General features: G+C 34.7%; 2 protein-coding genes across 6 annotated transcripts; one reads left to right on the top strand and one right to left on the bottom strand.

Moving 5' to 3' along the window:
- The first annotated feature begins 3,065 nt into the window (after positions 1 to 3,065).
- Positions 3,066 to 7,393, top strand: cryaa (crystallin, alpha A). The gene is made up of 3 exons (XM_051119866.1): positions 3,066 to 3,436; positions 4,124 to 4,246; positions 6,523 to 7,393. The coding sequence occupies exons 1-3, from the start codon at positions 3,245 to 3,247 to the stop codon at positions 6,727 to 6,729; spliced, it is 522 nt and encodes a 173-aa protein (XP_050975823.1). The 5' UTR covers positions 3,066 to 3,244; the 3' UTR covers positions 6,730 to 7,393.
- Positions 7,394 to 7,465: 72 nt separating this feature from the next.
- Positions 7,466 to 19,114, bottom strand: LOC127171281 (serine/threonine-protein kinase SIK2). 5 transcript variants are annotated; one of them, XM_051119832.1, is made up of 13 exons: positions 18,905 to 19,113; positions 18,725 to 18,768; positions 17,956 to 18,111; positions 17,638 to 17,754; positions 16,952 to 17,015; positions 16,691 to 16,852; positions 16,360 to 16,484; positions 16,116 to 16,239; positions 14,935 to 15,158; positions 13,707 to 14,070; positions 11,043 to 11,306; positions 10,755 to 10,962; positions 7,466 to 9,355 (listed from the first exon to the last, which is right to left on the bottom strand). In XM_051119832.1, exons 3-13 carry the CDS (start codon positions 18,094 to 18,096, stop codon positions 9,013 to 9,015), a joined length of 2,136 nt encoding a protein of 711 aa, XP_050975789.1. In that variant the 5' UTR covers positions 18,097 to 18,111; positions 18,725 to 18,768; positions 18,905 to 19,113; the 3' UTR covers positions 7,466 to 9,012. The 5 variants fall into 5 exon arrangements, with proteins under 5 accessions (XP_050975789.1, XP_050975785.1, XP_050975792.1 ...); XM_051119828.1 differs by lacking the exon at positions 18,725 to 18,768; XM_051119842.1 differs by lacking the exon at positions 18,725 to 18,768 and having other exon boundaries at positions 9,133 to 9,355; positions 10,843 to 10,962.
- Between the last annotated feature and the right edge of the window lie 574 nt (positions 19,115 to 19,688).

Here is a 19,688-nt window from a genome sequence, read left to right as displayed (position 1 = left end):
GCTGACTGAGCTGAAACCTGGCCAAAGTTTAAACCACCCATCCGGTGGCCTGGTCACCCATCCTCACTCCATTGGCTCGGTTGGGGTCTGTTTGCCAAGGCTGTTGTGTCTGTGGTATGGAAAAACGGCCTTGCTGGTGGTTTACAGTTAAGCCTCACCAGCGTGCCAGGTGAAGCCCCCAGGATTACCCTAATGCTGCCGCACGGACAAGAGGGGAAGTCATTATGTCTGCCATTGGAATTATGGCTTCAGAGCTACACTGGTCAGACTGATAGTAGATGAGTTAAATACTCCACACATAAAATCTTCACTAAGCCATTTTACTGTACATGTGTAGGTGTGTCAGTGCACTTACTATATATGCTATTAAACTATTACTGTGAAAAAACTGTTTGCAGTCTACCAAAATATATATGGGCCCTAACCCCTAAATTATGATAACTTATGAACATGATATTAAAATAATTTGTGCATTATTATACTGTTGTTTTTAAAAAATATCTTTTAGATTGAAAAAAAAGGTAAATTATGAAACTTTTTAAAAAAAAAAAAAAAAAAAAACTGTCCCACATTTTCATGTCACTAGCAAAATATGTTTTAGTCCACTGGCTAAGACAGATTTTAACTACACAGGACATATATTTACGTGTCACTCACTCCTAGAGCTATAAGATGTGCGTAGATAGGCCCCATCATTTTGAGGTAAATGTGTTCAAAAGGATGAAAAATCTGTGTGTAACTTTAATATGTCACTATACCAAACATAATTTTTCTATAATTAAACACACTTTTTTGGGAGTTATTCCACAACATTTAGTTTTTATATGTGTATTTATATGTGTTTTCAACTGTGCTAGCCAACCATGTGCTGATTAGCATCTTTAAACTAGGTTGAAGAGTATCTAAAATTGAAACATTTAATGAAGTTTTGGAAGTGACATCATTTTTTGGGGTGTTATCCTATAAAATCGTCACTACTGTAACAGTCATGACCAAAACGTCATCATTTCAGTATAGTGACAAAAGGGAACACATAATCCTTGATTTGGGAGAAATAAACAAAATTTTAGTATGCAAATTTTTAGTATTTTAGTATGTTTTAGTAGTGTTTTAGTATGTTAGTTAAAATTCTGTAATGTGATGTGGTCACTACTAAAACATTATTGTCACTACCAAAAAATGTGCCACAACCAAAACAAAAAAATGGGATATTTTTTTGTCAAAAATGAAAGGCGTCATCGGATGAAAATGTTAACTTGTACATGTTGTTTGAACATTAATGTGTGTTGGCAGTGTATGTACACATCTACCCTATAATGATAAAAATCCATGCAGTGGTTTTTAATTAATTTGTAAAAATAATATCCCCTTTTTCAAATCGAGCCATTCTCAGATGCCTGTCAGGCATCTGAGAATGGCTCGATTTGAAAATGCTCCCACGATAGTTGATTGACTTGAGCGTCTTACCTCAGATCAGCTGTAACAGTCCAACCTCCATTGTTTCGATGCCGGAGCAGGGATGTAAGTTGGACAAGAATACCTCTGATTGAACTGTTATTGATTTACCTCTGAAAAAGTTTTAATAAAATAGAAAAAATATATATTTTCAAGGAAGATGTAAGCAAATTCTTAATAGGTCAATATAACCCTTCTTATTAAAGTATATATTGTGTTTCGGTAGTGACAAATTTGGGGAGAGGATAAATATTTCAAAACGTTCTGAAAATATAATATGAGAAGTAACAATTGCTAGAAATGTGTAATGTCCCTTGGATATTATACAGTTTGCATAAAGTTTGTATAAAATTTGTTGAAAAAGACACATTTTTTTTTCAAGCACCAGTTCTGTAGAATGGCCCATATAGAACATTCATATTGATAGTATTTATCATGTCATAATTTGTTAGTTTGATTTATTTCTTGTTTCTGTACAGAATTATTCTGAATGGAATAATGTATCCAAAAATTCTGTATCAGTGTGGATTTCTTTTACAAAAAAATAAACAAAAATAAAGGGGGTTAAAAATAAATACTGATGCAGTTTCATTCTGTAGCCTTTATGGTAAAAATATATATATTATATTTCTAGCTAAAATATATTTGCTATATATGTGTTGTAGCTGTGAAGCTCAATAAAATATATTTATACCTTCATGCACCAAAATATATTTCCAACCTTAAAGTAGAATGTGGATGGAGATCAAAAGTATCCATTATTTAAAACGAAAAAAAAAAGAAAAAAGTGTTAGAATTACATTCTAAAATGACAGTAGCGAAACAGGAATTTCACTATGTAAAGATTTATGAAAGAACAATCTTGATACACAACATACAAAACCGCTATGTACACTTTAATTTTTGACAGTTCATTAAGGCATACAGTATAATACATTAATGATAACACACAAAGTAATAAAATCATCAATATAATTTTCTGTTTAAAATAAATAGAGCAACATCAGTACGGACAACGGTGATTTTATTTATTTATTTATTTTTTAAATAAATGTCAATATATATAAAATTTAAAATATACTTATTTCTTTTTTACCATATGGGAGCACATGGGGATTTCACTCATTCACTACATTCCCTAGACTAATCCCTCTCTTTATGTTGTTCATGATTTGTAATCAGGAGTAACATACTGTCAAAAATGAAATTTTAGGGTCAGCTCCCTTAGAACTTTACAGACTAATTTTTAAAATGAACTTTTTAGTAAAGCTTCAATTTTGTGTAGGAAATATGCCTGTAGTCAGGACTAAGAAAAATCTGGTGAAACAAGTGACCACAACACACCCTTAGTAGTGCAGCTACTCCACTTCGTCTGTATGGTTTGGTTTGTTTTGGCAGTCACTTTTCCGGTGATAACTGGCCAGCAGGGAACTACCGGGAACCATTCAGGGCTAGACTGTCATTCTCAGGTCAGTGTGCACCCCACCAATTCTGCTGACAGCACTGTTCCCACCATGAGATAATGCCATTCCAGAGAGATCCACTTGTAAGCCTCTCTTTCTGCAGCACAGGTATATAACCAGGAGCTTGCCTTCACTGAGACCAGCACACATCACTGGGGATCTTTGTCTACTGTACCAGCCTCTATCAGCCTCCTCATACCTGCCTTCAGTCCACATCTTCTCCTTGGAAAATTTCCTCAACATCCGGTGCAAATAATCACAATCAGGCTGAAATTTGCCAGTTCACGTTTAACTAATCCAAGCTGCGAGGTACCAAGCCTGACATTATGGATATTGCAATCCAACATCCCTGGTTTAGACGCACCCTGAGCTACCCCACCCGTCTCTTCGACCAGCTCTTTGGAGAAGGCCTGTTCGACTATGACCTCTTCCCCTTCGCTGCCTCAACTATCAGCCCTTACTATCGACACTCACTCTTCCGCAACTTCCTGGACTCCTCCAACTCAGGCATCTCTGAGGTAATGAACTGCTTCACTATGAACTGAGAAAATTTAGATTTAGAATCTTAAAATGCCACTGTTGATGCTGAAGCCCAGTACATTTGGCTGCTTAACACTAAATCAAGGCATTAAATGATCTTTATGACAAATAGCATAAAGTATCAGTATCACCTCAAAGTGAGGTATATTGTCGAGGTGAAACATTCAAAGCAGCAAGGTTTCCAGAAAATACATTTCCAGTTTTTCAGACTCCAGGATTTAATTGCAAATAAGAACAGAACTACAAAACAATGCATAACTGAGACAGAAGACAAAACAGTGGAGACTGCAGCGCTGTAAGAGAGAGAGAGAACAGAAGAAAAATTGATAGTGGAGAAAATAGCCAGAACCTTCTCTGATAAGTTTACAGAAAATAACTAAGCAAGGAATTAAGTTACAAACTATTCATTTAATGCTGTGGCATGCTAAATAATTCATCACTGCAATTCACAACAGTGTCACTCCGAATGAAACAAGTGAAACATGTCAATTACAGTTCATTTCCACCTGGATCCTAAATGCAGTTGGCTGAAAGAACTTACGTTTTTTCATGAATTTGTCGCAGTAGTTTCTTTTTTTCCTGAAATAATCTAAAATCCTTATGTATTTGTATCTGCAAACAACACCGCACTGATGTAACTCCACTGTGTTTGACCATTTCTGCAGGTGAGGTCTGACAGAGACAAATTCACAGTGTACCTGGATGTGAAACACTTCTCTCCTGATGAGCTCAGTGTCAAGGTGACAGACGACTATGTGGAGATCCAGGGCAAGCATGGAGAAAGACAGGTGAGGTCACAGCTCATTTGGACATGACAACGAATGTGTTCAATAAGAATGTGTGTAATAAGAATGAACAATGAAATTCAATTAACCATCAAATGTTCTCATTAGTTGACGTGCTGATTTTTCTAATAATGGAAGGAAGCTGGTATTTGAACAGGACAGTAGTGAATGAATAATTAATCCAAATCTTGTGAATAATGCTTTATTTATGGTGATTTAGCTTGTTTTGCATCACAATGTTCAGTGTAGAGTAAACTATGCAACTGTACAGCAGTATAGTATAAAGAATTATATAGTCTATAAAGTACATAGCCTATATTGAGAAAATACAATTAAATATTTAGCTTTTATTCAATAATTTTCTTTGATGATTGATGACAAATCATCACAGCAAATAATAAGACCCTCAACTTTCACAGACAGGGTTCAACAATGATTCAGTTCAGGCAGACTGCATATATCTGAATGCAGTACCAGTTGTTCTAGTGAAAAAGCATTAAGCAACCAAAACAAATACATATGCATATTTTGGGGAAAAAAAAGTAAAAAAAAAAAAATAATAATAATAATAATAATTTTTGAATGTTTCTGGGTGAAAGTAGTATTTTTATATGTGAAAGAAATGTATGTATGCGTAAAAATCCTTTGGATTATTTTAGCTTTTATGAGATAATTTCATAGTTCATCAGCTATTCCTGTTTACTTCACTCTCTTTTTCTCCCAGATGTGTTTTTCTCTTCAGTTCCTTTTCTATTTTTATCCCATTCTCCCATCCCCATAGTCACTATTTTAGTACTATGGATTTATTCACATGTTTCAGTAGCCTTAAGGGAAGCACAGATGAGGAAACAGTGAGCAGATCTCTCAGAATGTTTGTGTCAGATTGACGTCACTTTTGCGTCATAGCCTGCCACCCCATTTGGAGTCCTAAACGCCAGTAAAGGGCTTGTGAGTAATCTTTCCAGGCCTTTACTGGTAGAGTGTTTTAAAATGCATTGACCCTAAAGCTGCTGTTCTGTCTGACCTTATCAACAAGAGCCTGCTGACTATGTCTGGGCTGTGCTCGATGAACTGTACTGATATGTACACTTCAGTACATGGGTTAAAATCTACAGTAATGTAATCAGGATCAAGCTAATCTAAATCAAATCTAAAAGGCAAATGTACAATTTTGTATTTGTGAGAAAAGAGTAAACAGATTTAAGATTCAGAAATTCTCATTAACTTACTTCCTCAGAGGTAAACAGTTCACTTAAAAACATGCAAAAAGGTGCCCAACTCTAGATAGATTATTTTATATTCATTACTTTATTATTCTTTTCATTCCTACATTTATTTAATGTATTTTTAGCTTATTTAAGAAGCCTTTAAATTGTATTTGAATGTGGATCTTTAATAATATAAGGGTCCTATTCTGGTTGTTTGTCTTACAATAATAAGATCTCTAAAAGTAAATCTAAATCTAATCTAAGCTAAAAGGTTGGTAGGCCTATGCAGATTCAGATTTGCCAGACTCAGACCGATTTAGTAAAAAATCTAATAAATGAAAAAGGTTTGCTGAGTCACTTTACAGTAAGATACAATTAGTTAACATCCGTTAACTACATACTAAGTACAAACAATACTTCTAATGCATTTATTAATGGTTAATGTTTACTAATATGTTATTAAAATCAAAAGTTGTATCTGTTAATATTATTTAATGGTCTTGAGCTAACATGAAGCAAAAATCAGCGGTTTTATTTTTATTTAAAAATATTAAAGATTAATAATGTAACAAATGTATTTCTCATTATTAGTTAATGTTAGTTAATACATTAGTTAACCTTAATTAATGGAACCTTACTGTAAAATATCTACACCTTGATGCATTACTTTTACATTAATTATATATAAATATATTAATTATATATATATATTAATTAAATACCAATTTTATATACATGTATATATAAACCTTTAAAAGTACTTTAGTAAAGTACTTGTTCCTTCCTTAAATTTCTTCCTATTTTTTACACATTTATTTCTCATAACAATAATATGGCCTATTTTAGTCTTTCCTGGAAATATTTCAAAACCTTCATACCACACTGAATACAGTTTTCCAACAATATAACAGGCATCTTCAGGTCATCTAAGAGTACATAGTAAGTGTTTGAGGTCATGAGGTGAAGAGTTACAGTAGTAATATCTCTACTGGCTGTGCATGATGGGTTTATGCATATGTATGTAGCCTTTTCTTTACCCTTTTCTTCTGTTTTTGTTGTTTGGCTCCTCAGGACGATCACGGCTACATCGCCCGTGAGTTCCGCCGCCGCTACCGTCTGCCTTCTAATGTGGACCAGTCTGCTATCACCTGCACACTGTCTGCTGATGGCCTGCTTACTCTTTGTGGACCCAAGACTGGTGGCATAGAGGCTAGCCGCGGAGATCGCACCATCCCTGTTACCCGGGAGGACAAGACCAACTCAAGCTCCTCCTCCTAGATGGGTTACTCCCTACAGTGAGGTGGTGGTATGGAGGTGTGAGTGGGGCTCACAGGGGGCTTTGATTTCAGAGGGCATCTAAAGGTGGATTTAAACAAATCCTCTATTTGTTTATCATTAAACAAGCCCTTCCTCCCACTTCCACTTCAAAGGGTGTCAGTGTATATCTGACCTAATACCTTCTTTCATTAGACTACACTAGCTAATAATCTCCATAATCCACTATGATTGTTTTCATTTTTCATGACACAAAAGAAAGGGATCAGGATGATTGGCTGGGGGTCTTCTTTCTTAATCAAGCCTCTGTGCTCCTCTCTAGTCCTCTGGTAAATCACACACAGTCATTGTTCTGATCCTGGTGATACAGGCTACTATAAGAGTAATCATTATTTAAAAGTATAATCCTTTAATGTATAGCATCAGTTGGAGAACTAAATGCTCCAAGAAAGGTTGGAGAGCTTGATTAAAGAGTTCTGTTTGAAGATTTCAGATTTGAGAGAGATTCCATCACCAGTCAGACCTCGGCCTCCTCCCTTGCCTGTGTCATGACCTCTTTTCTAGACCTTTCTTGTCATTGACTCTTTCCTGTCTTGTAGGTTTTAGCCCTGTTCTACTGATTACTGACTCCTCAGGAGTCTACTAAAAAGTGATTAAAACATAAATAAAGTTGTACCATTAACCACTAAAAAAATCTTGTTTTTGTATTTTTTTCTGTTTAATACAAGTCACATTATACATCATAGTACACTGAAAAAATGGTAAGCTAAAAATGGTAACGTCTACATGGTAATTAACTATTTATATTGCTGCATCAGCCAAAATACATTAATGTATACCAGCAAAAGTCTCTTTAAAGTAACAATTGCAGGTCAGCACTTTGTGCAGTGTATAATTAAGCCACATATCACCAGCTAGCTGATTTAAGGTTATATTATTGTGAAAAAGTTGAATGATGCATATATGTATTTAACTACAAATAAGACACATCCAGATTTTTACTGAACTGAAAAAACTGGTATCTGAAACAACCCAAAATGTCCAGTCTCTTTTTCAAACATCTGCTCTTTGTGATAAGGGCTACTCATTGATTGTTTATTGACTATTGGTGTTTTCATTCAATGAGGCCACTATTAATATGTTTTAAGCATAAAACTGTTGTCAGTAGCCTAATGATTTAAAAATTATTTGATTTAAAAATCTAAAAATATGAAGTAAATATGAAAGATGGGTAGCACTTTATTTTACAGTCCTATTCCCAATGTACAAACTGTCTACTTATTATACAATAACTGGGTAATAACTAGGTATTAACTCGGTACTTTCTTAGATAGACACACATACTGTAAAATAAAGTGCAGCCAAAAATGCCTAAAACTCAATATTTCCGAGCATGAATTGGTTTTAAACTACTAAAAAAAAAAAAAAATCAATACTCTCTAGTGTAATCAAAGATATGTTTTAACTAAACCAATCACACAAAAATGGCATTTTCTTCTTTATTTTTTTTAGAACTGAAATCTTAGTAGGAATCCCAACTGAAGATATCGTAAATGAGTAATGATTTAATTATTAATTACTTCAATTAGTAATGACTTCAATAAGTTAAAATTATGATACAAAAAGACTAACAAAATACATCAGTCATGGTAAAATGTTTAACTGATGTATAATAATAATATGTGACCCTGGACCACAAAACCAGGGTCAATTTTTCGAAACTGAGATTTATAGGACAACATTTGGCCGAGATACAACTATTTGAAAATCTGGAATCTGAGGGTGCAAAAAAATCTAAATATTGAGAAAATCACCTTTAAAGTTGTTCAAATTATGTTCTTAGCAATGCATATTACTAATAAAAAATAAAGTTTATATATATGTACAGTAGGAAAATTACAAAATATCTTCATGGAACATGATCTTTTATTTAATATCCTAATGATTTTTGGCATAAAAGAAAAATTTATCATTCTGACCCACGCAATCTTTTGTTGGTTATTGCTACAAATATACCCGTGTTACTTATGACTGGTTTTGTGGTCCAGGGTCACATATATACACCACTTAATGGACAATATCTAAACAACCTCAATCATGCCAAAAAAGACCAAGCAATATGATGTCTCCATAAAACTACTCACTTCTATACAAACGCACATCTAGCTAAACCAGATCTAGAGACTTTATTTATCAGTCAGTTTCAGTCAGTCACTCTTAAAATCTCAAGCACTCCATTGTGGCAAATACTAAACTATGTATTATGTACAATGGATCAAATCATTGTCACTTAACTGAGGGTAATACAGTGCCAATGTGAAGCCCAGTATGAGGCAGAGACTGAGTTTGTGGACTGATCTGTAGTCGAGTTTCAAGAAGCTCTGCGGCTGATGCCACAATGGATGAAGAACAGGAGAGAGAACACAGAGAGTCCTGAAAAGCTGACGGTGGTGGAAGCTGAGGGTTCAGAGAGCAGGATGAGTGACTGATGGGATTCCTCTGATGCTGAGGTGGATTGGAGATGCTCTGTGATTCTAGACTTGCATCATTCTTCACATGATCAGGGGAATGAGCAGATAGCACTGAGAGAAACTGCTGCCGCGTTTGATGGCATGAGGAGGAAACCAACCTACAAAAAAAAAACAAAAAAAAACCCTGGTATATGTACTTGATTTTACAGCTGTTTAAGATTTTAAATAACTGTGTGATCCTACATAGAATACCTATCATAGAAACAACATACTTTAAAATAATATACTTTAATGCAAACTAAATTTGAATCTATAAGAACACTTCTTTCAGTGAATTTTTTTTTTTTTTTGACACACAATTTCATGATATTCACAATTATAGAAAATGTGTTACAGTTTAAATAAAAAAATACATTAAAACCAATTACCTGAATTTTTAAAAACTTATTTTAAAACCAATTAGCTGAACTTTAGAATGCTTATTTGATCCACTTAAATTAAGAATGAAGGAACTGATGTTTCCTTCAGGCTATAGATCTGCCGAATATAAAATACTGCTATAACTTAATAATTTTTTTCTTTACTCTGCTTATGCTTTTACCCCCTTCGTATACTATACTGAATGTGTGTGTGTGTGTGTGTGTGTGTGTTAGAATAGTTTAAGTGTTTAATGTAGTTAATAAAGATACGTTTGTATCACACTTGAGGTTGTTTGTAGTTTTGCTTAGAACTGGAGTCCCTAATCATGCATCAAAAGTGTGTTGGATGAGTGTTAGGATATGTGACTCTGGACCACAAAACCAGTCTTAAGTAGCAATAGCCAACAATGATTAGGATATTAAGTAAAGGTCATGTTCCATGAAGATATTTTGTCAATTTCCTACAATAAATATATCAAAACATATTTTTTAATTAGTCACATGCATTGCTAAGAGCTTCATTTGCACAACTTTATAGGTGATTTTCTCAATATTTAGATTTTTTGTATCCTCAGACTCTAGATTTTCAAATAGTTGTATCTCAGCCAAATATTGTCCTATCCTAACAAACCATACATCAATGGAATTCTTATTTAGTCAGCGTTCAGATGACTGATGCTTGGGACTGGTTTTGTGTACTGTATTACTATATTATTATAGTATTATGTAATATTCTACTACATGTTCTTAACAAACAATCACTAGATGAGTGTTGACATGGATGTCTAAGACTGATTCTGTCATAAACTCCCCAAACCAGTTACTTGATCCAAATACTTTTATTGATCATAAGCAATTAATACATATTTCCCTTTCTGGGCTAATTTGCAACACATTACTACAAAGTGCATTTCTTAAAAGTGCACTTAAGTGTGTTAAGAACATGAACAGTCATGAAAGTGTCTCTCTTTAAGTACACTTGAATGGCCTTTTATTTAATTAATATTCCATTATAAGCAAGTCCAAGTTTTTAAAACTATACTTTTAATATTTGTAGTACACTACAAGTGCACATTCAATACAATTATGTGCCCTTCTTTTCACAAGGGCAAATAATTATTCACTGAATTATTATTACCTTTCCTTTTTTAAAACATTCTCCAGGACACCATTGTGGTCCTCAGTTGGGAAGCATGGAGGATTTGTCAAAACCATCAATGTATTACCGCTTTGTGGACTGTTATTGAGGATGCATGTGCGTCTCACAGGTCCCTTAAGTTCATTCCAACTCGGCTGGCCCTTAATATGGACATTCTTTCTCAAATGAGTTGGGAAAGCCTTTACACCTGAAAGAGAGGAGAAGTTGTTTAATGAACTAGAACCGTTACGGTGATAAAATTTGCTCTGTGCGCTGTGTTTTCCTGACCTTGTATAAGTGAGCTATCTGAGGATCTCCTTCCCTCCTGAAAGCTGGGTAAAGGCAGGTAACTCTGGCGCCCAAGAGTGGATGAATGAGTGTCAGGATTTCCTAGTGAATACGGATTCAGTCCCTGAGTTTTTTGGCCACTGGTGTCAGTGCTAATCTCTGATGGGGTGCAGAGGGTGGTAAAAGAAGAACTAGTAGAAGCATAAGGAGAGGGCCTGAGGCAGCAGTCTGAGGTAGAACCATCTACACGGTCTATGACAATTCCTGAAGCAAGAAATAGGGAAAATGGAATGAATGAATTTCCCAAAAATGGAAATTTACTCAAATTTACTCACTCTCAGACCATCCAAGACATAGATGAGTTACTTTGTTCATGGGAACAGATTTGGAGAAATTTAGCATTACATCACTTACAAAGTCCAAACAGCCGATAAAAACTTCACAATAATCCACAAGTAATCCACGAGTCCAGTCCATCAAAACTTCTTGTGAAGTGGAAAGCATGTTTGTAAGAAACAAATCCATCATTAAGATGCTTTTACCTTAAAAACTGTAATATAAGTCTGTAATTCCAGTGAAAAAGTCCATCCTCTATTGCACTCTCACATCAAAATCCACCAGAATATTTGTTCAAATCTCTTTTGGTCTCATTTGGCTTGGAAACAGTCTTGATCTGTGCATACTTTCCTCCTGATTCAGACAACACAACTTTTTCAATGGAGAAAGCAATATTATGGATAAAAGACTTGTATTTTAGCTGGAGGCAATGGTTTAAAATTAAAATGTCTTGATTACAAACATGCAGCTTCTCACAAGGCTTTAATTGATGAACTAAAGTTGTGTGGATTATTAAGATTTTTTATCAGATGTTTGGACTCCCAGTCTGACGTCACCCATTCCATCCACTGGTGAGTGACGTAATGCTAAATTTCTCCAAATCTGTTTCAATGAAGAAAGAAACTTATCTACATCTTGGATGCACTGAGGGTGAATTTTAGCTCATTTTTGGGTCAATTATTACTTTATTAAAACAGAGTTAGACACAATGTACATCACTTTAATATTAGTGTAGTTTCTGAGATGATAAATTAAATAATTAATATTAATAATAATTAAATTAACAGGAACATTAAATTAGCCTTCATATATGGCAAAACAAATATGTTTTAATTAAGACTAATCTAGAGTAGATATCTCAGACTTACCTGAGGCATACTATGCAGTTGGTGTGGCTATAAATATGAGATACTAGAATTTTATAACCTTGAATTTGACCTTTAAAGTTTATGGCACTGTTATACAGTTCAGAGTACAGTACAGAGTTCTTCATATTTGAGTGACTCATCCCATCCTCATATCTAGCACATTACTCTCTGTGAGTAGTGATGACGCTTGAGATTGTATTGCGTGGAAAGTGCAGTTTACTAGGCAGTCAGGAGTCCAGTTGACACAATTACAATCATTACAATCTGTCTTGATGTAACAGTTCAGTTTAATTAACTATACAGTAAAAGGACTAAAACTAATGTGGCTAATGCTGTGCAATGCATGAACAATGGAGACTTATAATTTATGACGTCTTTAACTCTTTAAACCTTTCACACTGATTTTGACAATGAGGATATGGTATATGTTTTATATGATAGTTGTTGTTTAATGTCTATGTGCACTGAAAAAATGGTAACCTAAAAATGGTAACATCTAAACTAACTGGTTTTATTCTAGTCAAAAAATATTATTTCATCTAGCTGAATCAACCTAAATACATTTACACTACCAAACCTACTTTATGTGGGTTAAATTATGCAGAAATTTAAAGTAACAACTGAAGGTTACCATGTTTTACATTCTTACTTTAATTTAGTTTTCCTCTGTTGTTTGTGGGTGTAAGAAATGATGGTGGGCTGGGCATTGAGTGAACTTTGACAACAGTTTTAATTACGATTGTGAATTGTATCATTTGTATTATTAACATACACTACTGTTAGTAGTAGACTGGGGTCAGTAATTTTTTTATTAAAAGGAATTAATAATTTTATGCAGGAATACAGATGCATTGAAAACAAAGGTAACCTAACAATGGTAACATCTAAATGAACTGGTTTTATTCAAAGTTCAAAGTCAAAAATATTAATAATCACTGAACTTAAATACATTCATTCTGTCAGGACTATGGACCTATTTTGTCTTGTGTTGCCACACTCAGTTCCTGTTTTCCTTATTTGGTCAAGTTCCTGTTCTTGTTTAGTTTGATTATGAATTCCTTGCACCTGTGCTTCCAAATAGCCTGTGTATTTAAGTTCCTGTCTATGCATTTTGTCTCTGTTCGGTCTACTTGTTGTAGTCGTGTCTCCTAAGCCTCTGTTGTGCATTATCCCTTGTGTTTGTTTATTAAAGACTGTTTAACGTTTCTCTGCGACTCCAGTGTGCTGCTTCGCTTATGAATTGTGACACATTCTTACTACACAAACTATTTATATGGGTTAAAGCAGGTAGAAATAGTTACCTGAGTGGTAACAAATGCAAGTTAACACTTTGTGCAGCATGCAATAAATACATTTGTAAACATGTACATATTGTGATGATGGAGGACTTTGGGGGGTTCACAATACTTCTGTGTATGGATCATGAATGTAATTTCTTTAGAGATTCCTTTAAACTTACTTGGCAAGCAGGAAAATTTCTGGGATGCAGAGGCATCTGGGGGAGTGTGTCTCTGTGATTTTCTGGACTCCACAGAAGGACTGACCAGGGCTTGGTCCTCTTTCTCCTCCTTTTTTAGATGCCCCACCTGTGACTCTTGATATACTGTAGTCTCTAGCTGGCAGGCAGCAGAAGCGGAGCATGTGTATTTTAGTGTGCTAAGATCATCCTCCAGAGGCAGTACCGTCTCCTGAGGAGTGTGACACGGCTCTTTCAGCCACTCAGTTCCCAGTTTGTTTTGCTGCAGTGCTTGATGCTTCATCACTCTTTCTAACAGCAGGCAGTAGATAGCAGAAAAGTGGTTGAAGCTACTGTTCTGAAGAGACTGAATAAAAAGGCATGTTTTTAGTCAAGAGAAGAAGCAAACAAGTTTAAAATGCATGAAAACACAGTTAGCATCTCCTCCCCTACACTGAAAAAATTATTAACACCTAAATGAACAGGTTTTAAGTCAAAAAATTGTATTTAATATCAGGTTACCACTTTTTGCAGTGTACTATATGCAGAGAATAGTTCCAAGCTTTTGACTGAGCCAGAAGTGTTTCAGAATTAGAGCTGTTTTAATAAGGTGTTAAGCAGAATTTCAATTTATGAGATATTTCTCAGCTCGTTCTCTGCATTTGTAAATAAGTCTGGGTTATCGTTTAGACATTTAGTCAATTCTGTCATCATTTATTAACCATAATGTCAGTCTAAACCTGTGTGAATTTCCTCTGTGGAACATAAAAGAAGACATTCTGAGAAATGTCTTTTTTGTCTATATAATAGAAGTCAGTAGTCATCTAAACAGTTTGGTTATCAGCATTTCGTCGCTTTGGAATTATAAGGTTCTATCTGCATTCTGAGCAGTTTTGAGATATTGAGCTTCGAAGTTTTTGGTTTCCACAGACTTCTGTAGATAGAACCCTTTTTGTTTTCTAAAAAAGGCCCAAAATGTACACAGCTTACAAAAGAAACATCATATAATGTAAATAAGTTGTCACAGAATAAGAATATGTGTGAATAAGTGAATTTTGACAAAAATGTCAGATAGAACATGAAATATCTTCTTTGGTGTTCCACAGAAGAACAAAACATCATACAGATTTGAAACAACTTTAGGGTTAGTAAATGATGACAAACTTTTCATTATTGACTGAACTATCCCCTTTTCTTTTTCCACACAGACCATGATCTCTGGGCTCCTCACCTCTATGGTTCTCTTCCTGTCAATGCCCACTGTCTGCATAATACTCAGAACTGCTTCACTGTAAGTTCCTTGTTGGGAATGAGACTCAGGGCAAGAAGAGGAAGAAGGGGACTGACATATAGCAGAGGGATCAGCCTGCATCCAGTGATGTTGCTTGATTTGTGCCATGCTGAATCTCTTGGCAGGGTCAACAGCCAACATTCTCCGTATAAGACTTTCACAGTCTGTGGAATGAGGTGAATGGCAAGGGTGAAATAAGACAAGATTCCAGGACACTACATCATAAGATAAGTGGCAGTTAAAAGGATAGTTCACCCAACAATGAAAAGATATTTTAAGGAATGTGGGTTACCAAATATTTTCTGGTAGCCTTTAACTTCAATAGTGTGTGTGTAAAAAAAAAAAGATCAATAGCTACCAGCAATTGTTTGCTTACCCACATTCCTCAGAATATCTTTTTTGTTCAACAGGGGGTGAACTATCTGTTTAAGTCACGTCAAGTCACCTTTGTTTATATAGTGCTTTATACAATACAGATTGTTTCAAAGCAGCTTTACAGGGATATATGAGAAAAAAAAAATTATTGAAAGGTGCAAACAGTGATCAATTCTGCTGTAAAGCAGCTCTAAAAAAAACAAAAAAACAAAAAAAACAAGTGTCATTGTTCAGATAAGGTCAGTATAGTGTTGATTCAGTTCAGTTCAATGACTCAGTAAAGATCATCAATTATAAAATGAGTTCAAATCAGCTGTAAGGCAGCCGTGTAGAGAAACAGTCATCATCCAGTTCAGTTCTCATTCAATAGTGTATGTACAGTCAATTCAATAATATTGTGTCCCTAACTAAACATGCCAAAGGTGACAATGGCAAGTAACCCAAAAATGGCAAGTTTTTAAATGAATAAAAACAATAAAATGAAAACGGCCATCAAACTGTGAACTGTGTAGTACCAAATGTCAACCTAAATAAATTCATTTATACAAACAAAGCTAATTTTTACCGGTTACATCGAGTAAAATTTTCTTTGAACCTGCACTTTAAAGAGCAATTTCTACCTTTTCTAACTCATAAAAACCAGCTTGGTATAAATGAATGTGTTTGCTGTAGTCTGATTCAGCGATATTACATAATATTTTTCCAGTGCACAGTTTCAGGGCTGCTGTATATATAGGAAGACATACCTTGTGACATAAAGAATGGCACTCTGAAGCGTCCATCAGTGACTTTTCGTCTTAAGGCAGGCAGAGTGGTGCCATCAAAAGGTAGTGTGCCACAAACCAATACATACAGCAATACTCCCAGACTCTATGAGGCACCAGGAAGACATTCACATTTTAGACATTTCCTTAACACCAAAAAGAAAGTTCAGTGTATATTAGACTATTTGTGAAGGATCAGAAGATATACTCAAGCTGAAGATCTTACCCAGATATCCAAGGATGGTCCCTCATATTCTTTCCCCTCAAAGACCTCTGGGGCAGCATAGGGAGGACTCCCACACCAGGTAGACAAAGATTTACCAGGAATATAGAAGTTCCCAAAACCAAAGTCTGAGGAAAAACAGAGATGCTATATATTAGCTCAGCATTTCCCAACTCCAGTCCTTATTACCATATTATTACCTTATACAATAATAATAATAATAATTTACTTTACTAAAATTACCTTATATTACCTTATATAATAATAATAATTTACTTAAATAATTATTTAATTTTAAATGTAATGTAAGAAAAATAGAATACATCTTTCTTACCTGCTAGTTTTACATTCATGTTAATGTCCAGGAGTAGATTTTCTGCTTTCAGGTCTCTGTGTACGATGTGATGCTTGTGACAATATTCTACAGCGTCAAGGATTTGCCAGAACTTACAACGAGCTTCTGCCTCACTTAGATGACCAACTGAGGTAAGATAATCTTTGAAGGAGAAATATAATAGCAGTATTAGTAACTAACATGTGGCAATGGCAGAAAAGGGTATACAAAATACACATGAGTAGACTCTTTTAGGCTTACCAAACATCTCTCCATTCTTGGCATATTCCGTCACAATATATAGCATGTCTTTGGTCTCCATAACCTAATTTCCAAAAAGTGAAAACATGAATTCCTCAGACTGGTGATAAGCAGTGTTTTTTTTTTTTTTGTACACTCCATTAAAAACGCAAAATCTGTAAATCAAACTGCATCTGATTTTTTGTCTAATTTCAGTGTCTGTTTTGTTTTGTTTAGGCTTTATAGGACATGGCTCATTGTTATTTTCTGTTTTGCTTTCTTACACTTTGTGATGCATCTAAAAGGATTTGGAACACCGATATTAAGTTATTATTGAAAAAGCAGTTGTATTCTGACCTTTCCATTGTGAGGTCATTATTTTCCCCTTTCCACATACTCCTGAGAGACCAGTGTAAGGAGGAAGCAGCAACCATGGGAAAGTCATGGTGCATTGGAATAATGTAAACTCTTCATAAACTGGCTTACTGCTGGCTTAAACTAGTTAAGTGAAGTGAAAGGTTATACAGATAGGAAATTGGATAAGAATTGAAATATCTAAAATATTAAAGTCTAATTTCATATGAATATGGATTAATAAAGGTGTCATTGACCAAGGTCTATCAACACTGGTTTTGTGGTCCAGGGTCACAAATTATATATGGATAGCAATAAATCATAATGACTGAACATCACAAGTCTATACACACCTGGTAAAGCTTGATTATGTGTGGGTGCTTCAATAGCTTCATAATCTGAACCTCTCGATTAATCTTCTTTAGATCAGATTCATCAAGTCGAGTTTTATCAATGATTTTTATGGCAACCTGTTAAAGCACAACCAGAGAATAGGTTTGTTTATTAAAGGATGAAGTTAAATTAGTTAAATATGTTATTAAAAAAAAAAAAAAAAAAACACTGAAATAAATAAAAAAGATAATTTAACATGAAATTAATGAGGAATAATTAATGTACATTGCACTTTAGTTGTACATTGCACTTTCTAAGTAATAAAAACCACAACATACCTCTGTTTTTGTGACTTTATGTCTAGCTAGTTTGACCACAGCAAAGTTCCCTTTGCCTAATGTCTTGATGATCTCGTAGAAACCCACTTGCAGTGGTCTGCCGGACTGGCTCACTGCTTTTTCCTCGGACAAAATCACCATTGTGACAAAGAAGGACTGAAACAGCGAACAAGATAAGATAAACCGTTATCACTGAAACTTCTGTTAATGTTTCCTATAGAATTCACGTATTATAGCTTAAATGTAAAATAAATCATTCACACTGAAAAAAAAGTAACAAAACCTAAAAATGGTAATAACTAAATTAATTGGTTTTTATGTACTTTAAATGCATTATACCACCAAAGCTATTTTAATCGATTAAATCATGTAGAAAAAAAAAATCTATTTAAAGTAACAGCTACAGGTTACAAGTTCACATGGAACGTTCTATGAACTTTTTTTTAACGTTCTGGCAAAGTTCTCTCAAAACCTTCCGTCAAAAAGTCTTTAATAATATTCTCAAACCGTTAGCATGAAGGTTCATGGAACCTTTTCTTTTAAAAAGTTTTAGTTGGACCTTTTTCTAACGTTTTTAAATGTTTAACGTTCAAAGAACATTCAAAAGTAACGTTCTCTTTGAAAAAAACAATAAATGCAACGTTTTCTTATAAGCAAATTGTTCAAAATGTATTTAAATAAATAAATAAATTGACATTTTAAATGTTTTGAGAACATTTAATTACGTTTTGACAACTTAACGGGACATCTTAGAACATATTTTTCTTACTTTTTTGTAGTGTATCACACAGAGCACCGCCAAACGACAAAGGGCTTTTGAGAATTGTGAATTTCATATGTAGGGAAAAAAATAAAAAAATAAAAAAATAATGAACCACAATTACCATTGCCCCTCGTTTGATTTTCATAGCTAGAAATGAAAACGTTCTAGTTGTATCATATTAATTACCTTTTGGAGCGCCGAGCTTAATCCATTCTTATGAAGTTCTCTTCATACGCTAAAAAATGATCAAAATTCCTTTAAATTAAGCCAGTACGCCTGTTTATGAAGTCATTAACCCAATCATTTTTTTGTTCCTCTCATGAAAAGTCAGTCGTCTCGCGCTGGGCTGTCATCGTCTCTCCAACAACCGCTCCACGTTTCGTAGCATATTCCCCTCAGAGTTCGGTCGAGATCGGCTCCGCCTCCTGCCAACATACCATAACAAAATTATTCTTACTTTATTAACGTCACTTTTGCGTCAGAGACCCGCTGAAAAGAAATTTCATGTTGCCCAGCAACTTAACACAGCACTCGCGTACACTGGATCACAAGTTCTCAGATATTTAGCTACTATCTGATGGGTGTTAACATTAACCCAATAACTTGCGATTAACGGGATCACAGTAGTGCCCTTCCTAGGGGAGCGTTTACAAAGAACTTCTTAAGCACATTATAGCATTATAATGCAAACTGCAGAGCGCTATAGGCATCATGACGCAGATGTAGGCGGCAGCAGATCTGAGTAAAATCTGATTCTCTCAGTAAAGTAGGGCAGATTAGGGAGAAGGCAAATTATTTGCTCCAAGCACGTGCGAAATCATTTAATCTTTTAGTTTTAGTACATTCAGGTCAACTTTATGGCTTACTGACCTTGGGTTTTACAGGGTGGACTGTTGCTTTTGAATGGACGTGACCTCATACAACTCACAGGGGCAGGGAAAACATCAATGCAAGCAAAAACCTGTCGGGT

The sequence above is a fragment of the Labeo rohita genome, chromosome 1, assembly GCF_022985175.1.
Source record: "Labeo rohita strain BAU-BD-2019 chromosome 1, IGBB_LRoh.1.0, whole genome shotgun sequence".
NCBI lineage: Eukaryota > Metazoa > Chordata > Actinopteri > Cypriniformes > Cyprinidae > Labeo > Labeo rohita.
This window is presented reverse-complemented; position numbering and strand designations above follow the sequence as displayed.